Raw genomic sequence first — 16,659 nt, forward strand, 5'->3', positions numbered from 1 at the left:
TATGAGGGGAATTCAGAGATGATGGTCTTTGTTTCATTCTGAGTGTGGTTTTCATTGTAGTGATTTATTGTAACTTTTCAAGCTTCTCTTAACTGTTTCAAATGAAATATTTGTTTTAACAGGCCCAGCATGAAATTGGTAAAATTCAGAAAAGGAGATAGTGTGGGTCTGCGCCTGGCTGGTGGAAATGATGTTGGAATATTTGTAGCTGGTGTTCTAGAAGATAGCCCTGCAGCCAAAGAAGGCTTAGAAGAGGGTGATCAAATTCTCAGGGTATGTCAGTATATCAGAGATATGGTTTGAAAGTACTTAGATCTTTAGAGAAAGACCTCAAATACGGCAAACCTATTATTATAATTCAGTTGTAATCTTAAGTCATAGTCTCTTGAACCAAATATCCATTTCAGATGAGGAATCCGTTCTGGTCTTGGTTGTACTGACCTCTTCCCTTCCCATTTCTGCATTTGGTCTTGTTTATTGGTGTGATATGTGTTACTGCAGGGTATGATCCTCTGGTTCATTTCAATCTCTGATGTTTGTAGAACTTACAAAAAAAATAATAATAAAGGTCTTAGATCCCTATGATATCCACCAAGTAGTCTTTTTAAGTTTGACTAGACATTCAGGCTGGCAAGACTGACATAGGGCACAACTTGCCATCAGTTGTCACTCTCCCATGGGAGAGGGAGCCGTCTTTGCAGCGGTCCACATAGCCGTGTGGGACTTTCTCTACCCTGGAGATGGCTTACCTGCAAGGAAATGGGGATGTCCATTGGGCAAATGTGTAAGCTGCCGTGGCTTTGAAGCTTCATACCTCACAAGAGACAAAACCAGTTACAGGAGTCAGAAAGTCCAGCTTAGGTGTGGTCTCTTTTATTTTGCTGTTGTTTTTCTGTCTTTGCCATAAGTGGTGCTGTCTAGTCATATAGTATCATCTTTATCTGTCTCCTTAAAATATCCAGATCTCTTGGCAGAGAAACTGTGTCCGGTTTAACCCAATCATATCTGTTCAGTGTGAGTTCCTGTTTGCTTCACCCTCCAGCATAGACTGTCATTGCTACCTCTCTTCCTGTCTTCCTGCATTTGGGCTACCTCCTGCTCCCTGTCCTGGCTTCAGTCTCCAGCTCGGAAACTTGCTCCTTTCTTTGCTCATGTTTTTCTCTTTGCCTCCCCTCTGGCTCTTCATCCGTTCTCTATTGTCTTACTTCTCTCCTTTTGCTATTGAAATTGTTGTCAGTCCCTGCCTTGCTTCCTTTTCAGTCATCACTGTCCTAAAGTTTTATTGTCTGACTTCCATCATAACCACTGCTCAACCTGAAGTCTCATAAGCCATCATCGACCTAATGGCACCGTCGGCTCTCATTTTCCCTTATTTCCTAGCAGCGTTTTGATTGTCTTAAGTAATCTTTCTTGAAGTGCTTTCTTCCTTGGACTCCATAACATTGTCATTCTGGTGCTCTTTTAGTCTTGTGAATTCTTTCCACCCTTCCTTTATGGTTCTTCTAAAGCTTGGAGAATGTCAGCAGCTCCCTGCTTCTCTCTTGCTACAGGTCTCCATCTCGACTTTGAGGGCTCATGTCAGCAGCCTACCATCAGGATCTTTACTTTGAGCTCTTCTCAGTCCCCTCCCCACTGTATGAGCTACCTATGGCCATTTTCCTCCTTCTCTCCTTTCCCTTCAAACTTCCTATAAAAGTCAAGCTATCATCTTTGACTTACTGGCCTCCATCTGACACTGTACTTTGATTCCTCCTTGTGATAATACATTGTACTCAGATACAACATGGAGAGTGATGTTCACTACACTAAAGAAATTAAACAGACCTCTTAACCACCTCATATCCTATTTGAAATAGTCAGGGCATACATACATCATTTTATTTTATTTTATTTATTTTATTTTATTTTATTTTATTTTTTAAAGCTCTTATTTTCCTTATTAAGTAAGCTTTAGCCCCAACATGAGACTCAAACTCACAACCCTGGCATAAGAGTCACGTGCTCTTACCAACTGAGCCAGCTAGGCACCTGTATGTGCATCATTTTAAAATTATTTCTTAATAATTTACTTTTGTTTTATATCATAAAAGTAGTGCATGTTAACTTTTTTTTAATGTGGAAAATTTTCAAAAAGTGAAAGAAAATCTACCTGTGACCCTGCATATAATCACCAGTAACATTTTGATAAGTTTCCTTTGGTCCTTAAGAGCTTCTAATATAAGTACCTAATGACTTTGCAGACATTGAGCCTACATCATACAGATGTTCTTATAGAGTTGGGACAATGCATGTGCTGTTTTATTTTTCTTATTTCCTACTGATTTCTTTTTCAGAATCTAGTAAAAAGTAAGGCTCTATTTTTAAATTCACAGAATTCAAATCTTTTTTTTTTTTTTTTTTGAGGTATACTGGTATACAACATTATATTAGTTTTAAGTTACATTTGTGGAGTTTATAATTTCAAAATTTAAAGCCAGAAAGCTTATAATAATAGATACTTGGAATTAGATGTTGTCTTTCTGGTCTAAATTGGTTGGATATTGCAGTAGATGATCATTAATGCCAGGATGTATTATGGCTACTCTTTAAATGAATTTACACCTTTACCCAATTTACTTGGTTTCTACATATTTTAAATTAGAGTGTATTATTTTTCTCCAAAGGAAAATCAGTTTTTTCCCTCTGAAAGCTGTGATGTTTTCAAATTACATAAAGTCTGAGAATCTTTGTTTTCTGTGTAGATAAGTATTTTCATAATCTTTAAATATGGCCAATAATAATTTGTGAAATATATTTTAACAGGTAAACAATGTAGATTTCACAAACATCATAAGAGAAGAAGCTGTCCTTTTCCTACTCGACCTCCCTAAAGGAGAAGAAGTGACTATATTGGCTCAGAAGAAGAAAGATGGTGAGATACTGTCAGGAAATGGAGAAAATCTACAGAATTCTGAGAACTTAAATAGGGAACTTAATTTCCATTTTTAAATCATTCAAAGCTGAGTGATAAATGCATTTGTTAATCTCAGAGTTTAAGTCACTTTGAGGTACAGTCTTAACACTCTGCTCTTTAGAAAGCGCGATTTTAGGACCAACCTTTATGACATTCTAGTTTAAGTAGAGTGCTGTCCAACTCTTCACAAGGCATTGAAAAATCCTAGTTGTTTATTAGCCATTAGAATCATACAAAAGTATACAGTCACCTTCCAAATTTTTTACTGATGTTTTCTAAGCAATACATTTTTGTTAGCATTAATTAAAGAGAATGCCTAATTTTCTTTGATTAGGAAGATACACTTTTCAGTTAGAACAGGGTTTCTCAGCCTCAGCACTATTTTTGTTTTGGGCCAAATAATTCTTTTTTGTAGAAGCTGACCCATATCTTATAGGATGCCTAGAAACATCCCTGGCCTCTATCCACTAGATGCCAATAGCACACTTACCTGATCAAAAATGTCTCCAGATATTGCCTAATATCCCCTGGGGGAACAAAATTACCCTCATTTGAGAACCACTTATTTAGAAAATGTGACTATCTGTAATACTTGCAGCAAAGTTAAGTTAGATGATATAAATAGAACTGTGTGGTTAAGGACAAGTTGCTTGATCTGTTTCTGCATTACTTTTCCTCATCTGCAAAATGGAGGTGCTAAACCTATATAGGTAGGTATAAACCTATGTCCTATTTCATGAGATAATGGTGCTGTACGTGAGACAGAATGCCTAATGTGGTATGTGGATCCAACATATGTTGAATGCTGTTGGTTTATTATTATCAGAGCATTTTCACATAATCTATTTCTTCAGAGTAATTTCTTATCTTACTCGCTATTGATAATGTTTTTGTTTTGATTCCTTTTAGTTTATCGTCGCATCGTAGAATCAGATGTAGGAGATTCTTTCTATATTAGAACCCATTTTGAATATGAAAAGGAATCTCCCTATGGACTTAGTTTTAACAAAGGAGAGGTGTTCCGTGTTGTGGATACCTTGTACAATGGGAAACTAGGCTCTTGGCTTGCTATTCGAATTGGCAAAAATCATAAAGAAGTAGAAAGAGGCATCATCCCTAATAAGAACAGGTATGAATGTTTGGATACTTCTCATAAAATAGTTAAGTAAATGATGATGGAAGACTTGAATCCCACTGGGAAATTTTTGGCAGTGTAAAGAATTAGTTTTCATTATATTCACTGTATCTATGACTGACTTAGTTGTACAAACTATTTTATTTTATTTTTGTATTTTATTATTTCTTTCTTTATTTTAAGTAGGGTCCACACTTATTGTGGAGACCAATGTGGGTGGGTCTTAAACTCACGACCCTCAGATCAAGACCTGAACTGAGATCAAGAGTTGGACACTTAACCCGCTGAGGCCCCCAGATGCCCTAGAACTTCTTTATCTTAGTTTAGCCATTAAGATTTAAACTACATGTAGAGTTCTGTCCAGTATTTTGACATTTTGTGTCGTCTATGGGTCTTTTTCCATTTTGCTTTTCAAATATATTTATCCATCTGTCTGTCCTGTATTCTGTCTTGTCCAGGGCTGAGCAGTTAGCCAGTGTACAGTACACACTTCCAAAAACAGCTGGGGGAGACCGTGCTGACTTCTGGAGATTCCGGGGTCTTCGCAGTTCCAAGAGAAATCTTCGAAAGAGTAGGGAGGATTTGTCAGCTCAGCCAGTTCAAACAAAGTTTCCAGCCTATGAAAGAGTTGTTCTTCGAGAAGGTGATTTATTTTCTATAGAGTAACCTTAATACCATTAATGTCAATGTGCTTAAGAAAGAAAAAGTATAAACTGTGTTATTTTTCCTTTGAATTTCTCCCAGCTGGATTTCTGAGGCCTGTAACTATCTTTGGACCAATAGCTGATGTTGCCAGAGAAAAGCTGGCAAGAGAGGAACCAGATATTTATCAGATTGCAAGTAAGTGGCCTTAAGACGGACTTAGATGAGGTTGAGGGTATTGCCTTACTTGGTACTCCTCTAAAGGAAAGGTCTGATCCATTCACCTAACAGAAATAAAACTTTCTGTAAGTTAAAGTTTGCAGTTTATCCAGTTTATTTGATTTGGAGGGAAATTGGAGTGACTGTGTCCTGGTTGTACTACTTCCCTTTAATAATAAAAAGAATCACCCATTTATGAAGCTCTGGCTTCATATGAAAATTGAACATGATCTTGTTTAATAAATCTGACAATATCACCATGGGTAATATTAGAGTATCCATGCTGAAGTTGAGCAACTTGAGTCTTAGGGTGGTTAGGACCATTGCCAACCAACCTCTTCACTCTAAATTTCCCTGATGACACCCAGCTAATGAGTGACAAAACTCAACTTTGAACCCAACCCTTCCTGGCTTTAGTCCAGTGCTTTCAGTCATTGAGCTAACAGAAACAAGTATATAAAAAGGGTAATAAAAATATGGTTCATGCCATCAGTTATTGTAGGCATTTATAGTAAGTTAGAGTTAAATATAAATAATGAAGATGTAGTGTTTAAATGCCTAACAGATTCTGCTTGCAGATTCTTTTAGTTTAGCTATTGTGGTACTTTAAATATACGGACTTGGTTATGACCACTTTGGCTTGCTTTAAGCTATAGATAAAGCCTTAAGCTGGTTTTTTCCTCTAATTATAGAAATGCTCACTATTTGGAAAGCTTAGAAAATTAATTTGATGACATATATCATCATCATCCTTAATTTTAACCTATTGTATTTTCTTCCACCCTACCACCATTTGCAAGCAAACGGTGTGGGGGTGTGGGGCTTTATTCGGTTTTCCTCCTTTAATTGATAAAACCGTGTTTTTTTAAATTATCCATTGTGCAACCAAATTTTGGTTGATTAGTCTTCTGTTATTTATAAATAGTTGATTTCAGTTTTATATTTTCCTTTTATAAAGGATGTGGAAATCGGTCCATATTTTATTTGCTTGTTTCAGCTTTGCTTTGTTTTATGAAGGATTTAAATCCTCAGAAATACAGCTTTTCCCATGTTTATGATAATTTTCTTAGAATTCCCAAATACAGTCAGAAATAAGCTGTGGAACATGAGCATTTTCTGGTTACATATGGTTGCATATGATTGCTGTTGCCATCTGAAAGGTTGTGCCTTTGTCATTGTTCCTACTGTCATTAGATGAGACCCGCATTAACAGTTTTAATTTAAAGAATAAGAGCATTGCCTTTTTATTATATTACTTTTCACTGAAAGTTGAATGAGGCTATTTAGTTTATGAAACTGAAAAGATTTGCAGACAAATGATAGTAAAATTTGACCCAAGTGTAGAAAATGCTTATTTCTGCTTCCCCTTTCAGTTTGTTAGTATTTTCAGAAGAGGTTTTTTTGGGGTCATCATTTGTAGATAGCATTTGGCCTAAATAAGTTGGTGGTAACCCTGCCCATAACCAAACTTAGGGTTTTTAAATATAGGAAAAGTATGTGTGAAGACTTGTGAAGCTCTACCTGAGGAAGTAATTGATTGCTTTAATTGAATTTTTTCTACACTTCAGCCAGGCTTTTAAAAAAGGTATTAGGATAGCATAGTTATGTATCCTCTCTGAGTCCAGTGAGAGTCTTTTGCTAAAGAATTGGTAGCATTTTCTCCAACCAAAACTACCAGTTGATCTCTCTTTAATTCTCTGTTCACCAGATTTGAAATTCTGCCCTGTTTGCTGGTAGAGCTTTATCTTAATTCCCTAGAGTCGTTCAGCTTGCCTTCAGTGTAACCTTTGTCCTTCCAAATCTCTGCTTTTGTCTCATCTGAAAAACCAGAGCTCCTGTTTGTCTTTAAAGTTTTCCTTGTGACCAAAGTCATAAACATTGCTGTGCCTTTGTAGTGAAGAACTTCATATTAATAGACCTCCAAGGTTTCTGGTTAGTAACTGGCTCAAGCTGCACTTGGCATATTATACACTAGTAGGGAGGGACAGGATGCCAGTGTGAAACCGCAGTCTGTCTCAGTTACAAATTAATAGCCTTCTCTGCACCCAGGTTCCAAAAAGTCCTCTAACCCAGAACTCCTCAGCCCCTCTGTTACAGCATTGTTGGTTTTGGGTTGTGGACTTATCCAGGTATTGATTTCATTGGCCGCCAGCAGCTAGACGGGGCTTCACCCAGAAGAGGCCTCCTAAGTTTATCTCTGTTGGCTGTACGAATAATGTCATTTTCTTTGCATGTCACAATGTGTAAAACCTTTGGAAATAGTGCCATGCCAACCCATCCTAGAGTATTAGGCAAAAGAAAAAATGGGTCTCCATACATGCATATTTCTACCTCTTTTTTTAATGTCTTTTTTTCCAGAACATAGAAAATTTTTGGAAAACATAAAATATAGATATATGAAACTCACATTATTTCAAGTTTAAATATTTTACTTATACCAAAACAGAATTGATCATTTTATTTTCCTTTAATGGAAGCAAGCTCATCAATATTATTTTTAAGTTTATTTTTTTAAATCTCATTTTCAATTGAAAGAATTGCCATATTTGACAATTTTTCTTTCTCTTCTCTCTCTCTCTTTTTTAAAGATTTTACTTATTTATTTGTGAAGGAGAGAATGAGAGAGCACACAAGAGGGGGAAGGTCAGAGGGAGAAGCAGACTCTCTGCTAAGCAGGGAGCTGGATGTGGGACTTGAGCCTGGGTTCCAGGATCATGACTTATGCTGAAGGCAGTCCTTTAACCAGCCAAGCCACCCAGGCACCTAACAATTTTTCTTGACCAGTGACAGTCTAAAATAATTTTTATTTAAGTTTTACTTATTAATTCCTTATTGTTTTTCATTTTTATCTTTCAAACATATGGCCCCAAAGTATTACTTGATTGCTAAGGTTTTTTGGCACCCCATTGAATATTGCTCCTGAAATGAGTGCCTTGCTTGCCTTCTCTAATCCCAGAATTGTTGGGAAGTGTTAATTTAACCCAGTGGCAATCGACCAGGGATCTGCTTCACTGAGGATACTGGCCACTCCTTGAGACATTTTTATTTGTCATAATATGGACGAGAGTCATGTAGCACGAGGTGGCCAGAAATGCTGCAGAACAGGCTGTAGTGCACAGGACAGCCCCTATAACTATTACAGAGTACAGCATGTGGTAGTGCCCAGTAGTTGAGAAACTATGGTCTAATCAATGGACATTTGATTTTTTGTTTTTGCCTTTTGATGTCATGGATAGAAAGTGAACCACGAGATGCTGGAACTGACCAACGTAGCTCTGGCATTATTCGCCTTCATACAATAAAGCAAATAATAGATCAGGTAAGTTATTGAAAATTGACCTATTTCATTATAATCTGTGAATGTTGTTTGAGTGGGATGAAGTTTAGTTAATTTGAAAGTAGTAATGTAGCTTTTCTAAAATTACTACTGGCCTGCCATAAGAAGATTAAGCCCCTACTTAAGAACATTCCAATAACCACTTTCACTGAAACAGTATTACATGCATCAAAAGATATTTATTATATGCATAGGGAATATAGTTACTTTATAAGATCATGTCAGGAACATTAAATTCGTATACTCTTTCACTTTACAGAACACAGATAATACTGTAAACTTGCAAGTATCGGGGCTATCTTAAAATGAGCGTGAAGGTTTTGTTTTTTGTTTTTTTGTTTTTTTAATTGGGCAAGAAATTGTATTGAATTCTGATTACCGTTTTTCCTAACATGTACTCTTGAGACATTTTGGAGCCCAATTAAATGTCCATTACCATTGGAATGTATTTTAGCCTGTGACTTTTTTTGAAGGTGAAGATTCTTAATTAACTCTGTCTTGTGTCCTTGTTTACTTTTTGTGTGTATATGTGCCTCCAGGACAAACATGCTTTATTAGATGTAACACCAAATGCAGTTGATCGTCTGAATTATGCCCAGTGGTATCCCATTGTTGTATTCCTTAACCCTGATTCTAAGCAGGGTGTGAAAACAATGAGGATGAGGTTATGTCCAGAATCTCGGAAAAGTGCCAGGAAGTTATATGAACGGTCTCATAAACTTCGTAAAAATAATCACCATCTTTTTACAAGTGAGTAGATTAAAGGCCTTCATGTAGTTTAAAATGTCTAGGCAACAATATGTAGACAAAAGTACTGAGTTGTTCAAATGCTATAAGTGATATATATAACCTTTGCCTTGGAAAGCTTCCTGTTACATTAACAGCTGCTGTTTGAGTCAAAGAACATGTACCATGCCAAAATAGAAATTTCAAAGGTGTGTGTCCTCAAACATTATCCTTCAAATAACTAAGGAATGATGATTGAGCTGGTGCATTTAGGGTTGAATGAATTCTGGCTTTTTACAGAGTTCTAACTGTAAAACAATGTTGTTAATTTATTTTCAGCTACAATTAACTTGAATTCAATGAATGATGGTTGGTATGGTGCACTGAAAGAAGCAATTCAGCAACAACAGAACCAGTTGGTATGGGTTTCTGAAGGAAAGGTAAGAAACTTTCTGTTCCTTAGCCCTTACAGTAGATGGTATGACTAATCAGGGATGCCTTTGAGTTACCATTGTTTTCTGTTGAGATCAGTATATTAGAGTAATTTGGGGAGAGTTTGCTTTTAACTTTTTACAATTTGTATGTGGGGGTCATGAAAGCTGTTTTTGATAGTAAAAGATTCTGAAATTTCCCCACCTTTGAATTACCACTTCCGTGACCTCTCTCCAAGAATTCTCAAATGCTAACTAAAAGGGCAAGAGTTTTGGCTCTGCCCAAACTTTGGCTCTGAGAAATAACTTAGAACCTGGCTTTAGTTTTCTCCTCTGAAAGCGAGGAGAGTTGAGTGGGCTGAGTCCATGTTTGCCAAAGTGCTGTCCTCTGCACATGAGTTTCAGGACTTGGTCTGGAAGAAAAAGGCAAGTAATGGGTGGGAAAAACTGTAGCCATATCTCCCCTGTAAGGGGCCAGCAGCATAGTGAGGGGCAGCACTGTATCTACCAGCATAGGCTGGTAGGCTTTGGGAAGTTTTAAGTAAAGAACCAATTTTTTTGCTTTGTTTACCTAGGGATTTTTTTTTTGTGCATAGTACCTGTTCGTATTGTTACAACATACTTAGGAGATAATGAACAGAGCAATACATCCTTTTAGATATAATTTTTTATTTTTATGTACATTTAAATGGCCAGCTTTAAAATAACTACTTTCTGTTATCAGTCTTTCTGGTTTTATAGCAGTCTTTGATGGGAGAGGTCTGTTCATTTTGTTGGGCAAGTTGATACAGCTGAAAGAAACTTTTATTTTATTATATTTTACCTTCAGTACAGTATTAATATGTTTTGGTTGCTAGAAAAGATTGAGAATATCTCTTGTTTTGTTTTGTTCCGTTTTGTTTTAGTATTTTGTTGTTGGCTTGGTTTTGGTTGTGTTTGGCCCCTGCACGGCCCCTACTTTCCTCTGCCTGGCTCTGGCTACAGGTGCTCTAGCAGTGCATGCTGCATGCTTGGGACCACTGTGCCCTTTGTCCAGAAAGCACGACCTTTGTGAGAAGGGATGTGAAAATGTTTACATCTAGAGGTCGTGTTTGGTCTGCTGTTCCCACCTGTATTGATGTGTCAGAATCGTGGTTTTTCTCATCAGTACCACTTTAGGGGATGGACTATCATAGGAGATCAGACCACTTTGAATAACTGGCATATCAGCTGGGACACTTGACAGACAAATTGAGGTGGAAAAAAAAAAACCCACTGCATCACTTTACAGAAACACACTATTTTTAATTTTTGATATAAAGAATTGTAGTCCTCTCCATACTAATCTGTAAAAACACAATTCTTTTAGCAGCCTTTCTCAGGTAGAATGGTTAATAGCTTGCCTTAGTGATTCCCGAAATGAAATTAGTTTATAAATGCACAAAGTATGCTATCTGCCTATCTGAGGGTTTTTTTTTTAATCCACAAATCTTAATTTTCCATGATTTCTTTTCATGATACTATTGTGCGCTTCCTGTCTTTGCTTGGATTTTAAAATACAGGTCTAACTCCCCTAACTTACATGAGGAAAAACAGATCATTTGTTATTAGAATAGATTGATGCATTTTGGAAATCAGAATAGGTTTTTAAAATTTAAATCAAGCTGGGTAGATCTCCTGCCCCTTCTATTCAAGTATAAGTTATCATAATAGATTCTTAAACCAAAACCACTTCATTTCACATTGACTTTCCTGAGCGAACTTCTCTGTTCTAATTGCTGGAAAGAGTTCTTTTTTGCAAGATCTGACACAGTCTTAACGTGTTCCCAACTAAACCAAGAAAAGTCATCCTGAGACTTTCTTAACATGTAGGCATAGGTCATTTCTTGGTTCAGAGCAATCCGTGGTTCTTGCTCACTTGCGCATTTCATACCACTGCAGAAGCTAGGTGGATTGGTGAATTCCAAGTTAATTCTTCCCCAAGGACTTAAATATTTCCCTGGCTGGCTGCTGGGTAATAGAGTCTTCCAGAGCCCTGGTGCATTAGAAGTTAAAGTAGATAGCAAAAAGACCTCTCTTCTGCAGCAGCCATTATAGAGTTGAGAAGTCCTTGAGATTTCAGTGGGAGAGACTCTGCTGTAACTTAGAGCAGAGCCCTGGAATTCTCACTCCCTGAGCTCAGCAGGTCCTCTGTTGAAAACCAGAGACCCAGGGACACCTCACATCCCCTAGTCTTTTTTTTTTTTCCTCTTCCTTTTTATTTTCCTCAAAGATTTCATTTATTTATTCTTATCAGGAGGGCAGCACTCAGGATGAGGCTCTTAAGAGAGCCAAGCATAGGACTGTGTGGAATGTTCCATTCAGGCGGCTCAAGCCTTGTTTGTCCTCAGTCTGTGCTTAAAATGGAAGGAAGATTGTCTGAATTCTGGATTCTAGATCCTTTGACTCTCGTGCCCAGCTGGGCACAATGTCCAGGCAAGATCTTCAGGGACTGTTCTGATTAATCCAGGTACTGGTTTCAAACTGGTATCTAATGGCAGCCTGTTGTTGCAGTTCTTTAGATTCCTTTCCCTCAGATGCTTCTCATTTTCTTTCTGGTCTACTCAGAAGATAATGTAGACTAATAAAAACCAACTCAGCTCTTAATTACTTATGAAAGAGAAACACAATTGCATTTCTCCCTCACCATCCATTGGATACATCTGTGAAAAATAGTAAAGACAGTTAATTCTTAATTTAATGAGGCAGCTGGCACTTAGGTGATGATGCTTTTCCATTTTGTTTTACAAAAACTTGAGGGCCAAATACCAACTTTTTAAAAAGTTGTTTTCTTTATAATATATACTTATATGTATTTATAAAAATATATGTAAGCTCTTACTCAACTTGAACTGTGGCATTTATTTTCATAGTTACTCTTAAAATGCGCTGTTCTGTCAGTGTGTCGTTGTTTATGTGAGCTTGGTTTGGTAACATTCTCCCTCTTCACCTTGCTTTGGGCTGATACACTGATTAGGTTTTGTAAACCTGAGTGGTGTCAGGGTTCCTTCATTGATCTCTGGGGCTGAGCCTCAGAGTCCAGCTTTGTCGTGGCTAAGCAGCCAAAATTTCATTCTTCCAAGACCTTCAGATCTCAAGGGATGCTCTGTGTGTCTGCATGTGTGCTTGTACAATCTTCTTGACCTTTCCTCGCCAGAAGTTTCAAGAAATAGATGTGATTTCTCTGAAGAAAAATATCCTTTTCAATCTCCCTTGTAAAATAAAGGCCATCTCTTAAAGAACTACTGAATAAAATTTTTAATTTACTTTTATTTGACCCAGGCGGATGGTGCTACAAGTGATGACCTTGATTTGCATGATGATCGTCTGTCCTACCTGTCAGCCCCAGGTAGTGAATACTCAATGTATAGCACGGACAGTAGACACACTTCTGACTATGAAGACACAGATACAGAAGGCGGGGCCTACACTGATCAAGAACTAGATGAAACTCTTAATGATGAGGTTGGGACTCCACCGGAGTCTGCCATTACACGGTCCTCTGAGCCTGTAAGAGAGGACTCCTCTGGGATGCATCATGAAAACCAAACATATCCTCCTTACTCACCACAAGCGCAGCCACAACCAATTCATAGAATAGACTCCCCTGGATTTAAAACAGCCTCTCAACAGGTAAGCAGCAAGCATTCAACGTTTTGTAGTTAGAGGTGCATTATTAAATTTTAGAATGTGGTGATTGAGTTGAAGAATATATTTTGTCCTTTCTTCAGATTAAGAATTAATCTTTAATTTCGATTTGAGAATACCAAGGACTTAATTCTAAGCTTTGTGTGTTCGTCTTACACAGCAGTATACTGATTTTTTTTTTTTCATTGAGGACGTGAGGTCATAGCTTTGTTATTCAGCACACTTAAAATGTATGTCTGCCAACCCCTATAAATGGAAGTGGGAAGTTAGCAGTAAACAAAAACACTATATTTAAAATATTTTAAACACTTCACAGAAAGCAGAAGCCTCATCTCCAGTCCCTTACCTTTCGCCTGAAACAAACCCAGCATCATCAACCTCTGCTGTTAACCATAATGTCACTTTAACTAATGTCAGACTGGAGGGGCCCGTCCCAGCTCCTTCCACCTCTTACTCACCACAAGCTGATTCTTTAAGAACACCAAGCACTGAGGCAGCTCACATAATGCTAAGAGATCAAGAGCCATCATTGCCGTCGCATGTAGATCCAGCAAAGGTACCTGTGCTGCAGTGTTGCCCTCATTCGTTGCTCTCCATCAGTCTAGCACACGATCATTTTTGCTTTGCCCTTTAAGTGTTCTTTTTGCTTTTTTACTGTGGGCTTACACTCCATAGTGCTTTCGAATCAGTACGAATCATTTCAGTTTTATAGTTTGCATGGCTTTTGGTGGTATATTGATAGTTTGAAAATAGGCTTTTTAATTGGGATTTGTGCTTAATGTTTTTATTATTTTCATTTTTTGGCTTTTAGTATTTTCCAGAATTCCTTATAATACTAGTTGTGACTCATCATAAGCATTTTCGTGTTTTGTAAATTCTGGTGTCCATAAGATTTCTTTATGATTTTTATTTTCGGTGTCCAAATCAAGTGGAATCAGTTCAGTGTATTAATTTTCTGCTAAATTTAATAATTAATTATCTTTAACTCCCTTTTCATTTAGAAAATGCTAAAACATAAAACCCCCCCTACCTGCATTATAAATTTTGAGCTTTCACTTAAACTAGCTTTCTCACTAATCTCTTTCTTGTCTTGGTAATAAATGGTAGAACATACCATTTTCACATACTAAATTCTATTTTTGACAATTAAAGTAGGTTAGAATTAAAAACAAGCCTTTGTACTTACACATGAATATTTTATACAGGTGTATAGAAAAGATCCCTATCCTGAGGAAATGATGAGACAGAATCATGTTTTGAAACAGCCAGCTGTTGGTCACGCAGGGCAGAGGCCAGACAAGGAGCCTAATCCGAGCTATGAATCCCAACCCCCATATGTAGAGAAACAAGCCAACAGAGATCTCGAGCAGCCCACATACAGATATGACTCGTCAAGCTACACAGACCAGTTTTCTCGAAACTATGACCATCGTCTCCGCTACGAAGAGCGCATTCCTTCATATGAAGAGCAGTGGTCCTATTATGATGACAAACAGCCCTACCAGCCTCGGCCTTCTTTTGATAATCAGCACCCTCGGGACCCTGACTCCAGACAGCATCCTGAAGAGTCCTCAGAACGAGGCTATTACCCACGTTTTGAAGAGCCAGCCTCTCTGCCCTATGATAGCAGACCACGCTTTGACCAGCCTCCCAGAACCTCCACCCTACGACATGAAGAGCAGCCAACTCCCGGGTATGACATGCATAACAGATACAGACCAGAAGCACAGTCCTATTCTTCAGCAGGCCCAAAGGCGCCTGAACCCAAACAGTATTTTGACCAATACCCACGAAGTTACGAGCAAGTACCATCACAAGGATTTACCTCTAAAGCAGGCCACTATGAGCCTCTCCATGGTGCTGCAGTTGTCCCTCCTCTAATACCTGCGTCTCAACACAAGCCAGAAGTTCTGCCTTCAAATACCAAACCACTGCCTCCACCCCCAACTCTGACTGAAGAGGAGGAAGATCCAGCAATGAAACCCCAGTCTGTGCTCACTAGAGTTAAAATGTTTGAAAACAAAAGATCTGCATCATTGGAGAACAAGAAAGATGAAAACCACACTGCTGGTTTTAAGGTAAGCATGTAACCATGCCTTTCCTGCCTGGGATGCATGGGCACCTTCAGTGAAGGAGCGGTTCACAGTGCTTCCTTGCTTTCCCTCCCCTGCTTAAATGAAGCCTCTTTTTAAATTATCTGTTCCTGGGGCATGTTTGTGTTCTGTTTTGCAGCCTCCAGAGGTAGCATCTAAACCCTCAGGTGCTCCCATCATTGGTCCTAAAGCCACTCCTCAGAATCAGTTCAGTGAACACGACAAAACACTGTACAGGTGGGTATGCTCTGTGGTGTTCATGGCATGGAACTGACCTGGAGTCTGACCCTTCCAGTCAGTGAGGAAGCCTCTTTACTAAGTAAGTAGAGGAGAGGAAGGAAAAGGGAAAGGACCTTGTTTGTCCTTAGATGAAAAGTACCAGCCTTTTTAACTAAGAGAGTGGCCCTAGAAAGAAAAATGAAGGTCTTGATTATGTCTTCTTTAACAGATCTTTGTTACGCTTTTAGTAATCAAGTCTTTCAAAAGGATATTTTTCTAGCAAGCGATTAAAATAAAAATGTTAAAGCCCTTCATATTTGTTTTACATTCTTTGGTTTGTGCTTTTAGACATGCAATCTCTTTTAGGCTTTTAGGGGTAAAGAAACAGACTCAGTTTGGCTAAAATAACAAAAATTAATCATTTAGTGAGCCCGTGCCATATGCGCCATATGCTTGCCATTGTTCTAAACACTTCAGTGCCGTGTGGGTGGATGGTCCTTTCTTCCATTTGAAAGAGAGGCACTGGAGCTGAGAGGTTAAGTAGCTTATGGGACTTGGTGGAGCCAGGAGAGAAACCTGGCCCATAGCCCTCTCAGCAGGGGTCTTGTCACACTGCAAGTAAGTGACAGACTGGGTTTGAATACAGTTTTTCTGCCTAACTCGTGTTTAAATTTGCTTACACTTTTGCTTGTGTTAAAGAGGAACTACTATCTAACATACAGATTTTCCTCTTAATGATGTCTAGTGCTTTTCATGATAATGTAAACTACTGGGGGGTCTCCTTTAGCCAGTATCATTAGCAAACAGAGTTGTTTCACACAAAATAAACTTGTAATTACTGAAAGCTTAGCCCCTTTTTTGGTGTGAAACCTATTTATCTATTTTTGAGGCAAAGTTTCTAAAATTCACGAAGCGGAGCATACATAACAATGTACAGACAGTCCCCAACTTCCAGTAATGTGACTTAATGATTGTTCAACTTTACATTGGCATGAAAGCAATATGCATTCAGTAGAAATTGTACTTTTTGAATTTTGCAATACTCTGCAAAATTACAGTACTCTCTGCTGATGCTGCGCAGGGGCAGCTCCCAGTCAGCCACACGATCGGGGGTTAGACAGCTAGCACACTTAAAACCATTCTGTAGCCATACAACCATTCTGTTTCTCATTTTCAGTCTAGTATTCAATAAATTACATGAAATACCACTTTATTATAAAATACGCTTGGCATTAGAT

General features: G+C 38.1%; 1 protein-coding gene across 8 annotated transcripts in view; it reads left to right on the top strand.

The window, feature by feature from the left end:
- Positions 1-16,659, top strand: part of TJP1 (tight junction protein 1) — a 243,097-nt gene that overhangs the window by 209,886 nt on the left and 16,552 nt on the right. For 6 of the 8 annotated variants that reach the window (XM_045070625.1, XM_045070626.1, XM_045070627.1 and 3 more), the window contains 12 exons: positions 123-273; positions 2,803-2,911; positions 3,863-4,082; positions 4,547-4,731; positions 4,833-4,928; positions 8,186-8,268; positions 8,826-9,036; positions 9,352-9,452; positions 12,744-13,094; positions 13,426-13,665; positions 14,315-15,187; positions 15,342-15,439. In XM_045070625.1, coding sequence (XP_044926560.1) covers positions 123-273; positions 2,803-2,911; positions 3,863-4,082; positions 4,547-4,731; positions 4,833-4,928; positions 8,186-8,268; positions 8,826-9,036; positions 9,352-9,452; positions 12,744-13,094; positions 13,426-13,665; positions 14,315-15,187; positions 15,342-15,439 — 2,718 coding nt within the window. The remainder of the gene's footprint in view (positions 1-122; positions 274-2,802; positions 2,912-3,862; positions 4,083-4,546; positions 4,732-4,832; positions 4,929-8,185; positions 8,269-8,825; positions 9,037-9,351; positions 9,453-12,743; positions 13,095-13,425; positions 13,666-14,314; positions 15,188-15,341; positions 15,440-16,659) is intronic. The other 2 variants (XM_045070628.1, XM_045070629.1) reach the window with 1 other exon arrangement.

Source organism: Mustela putorius, unplaced genomic scaffold (assembly GCF_011764305.1).
Source record: "Mustela putorius furo isolate JIRA1106 unplaced genomic scaffold, ASM1176430v1.1 tig00003972_pilon_pilon_pilon, whole genome shotgun sequence".
Lineage (NCBI taxonomy): Eukaryota > Metazoa > Chordata > Mammalia > Carnivora > Mustelidae > Mustela > Mustela putorius.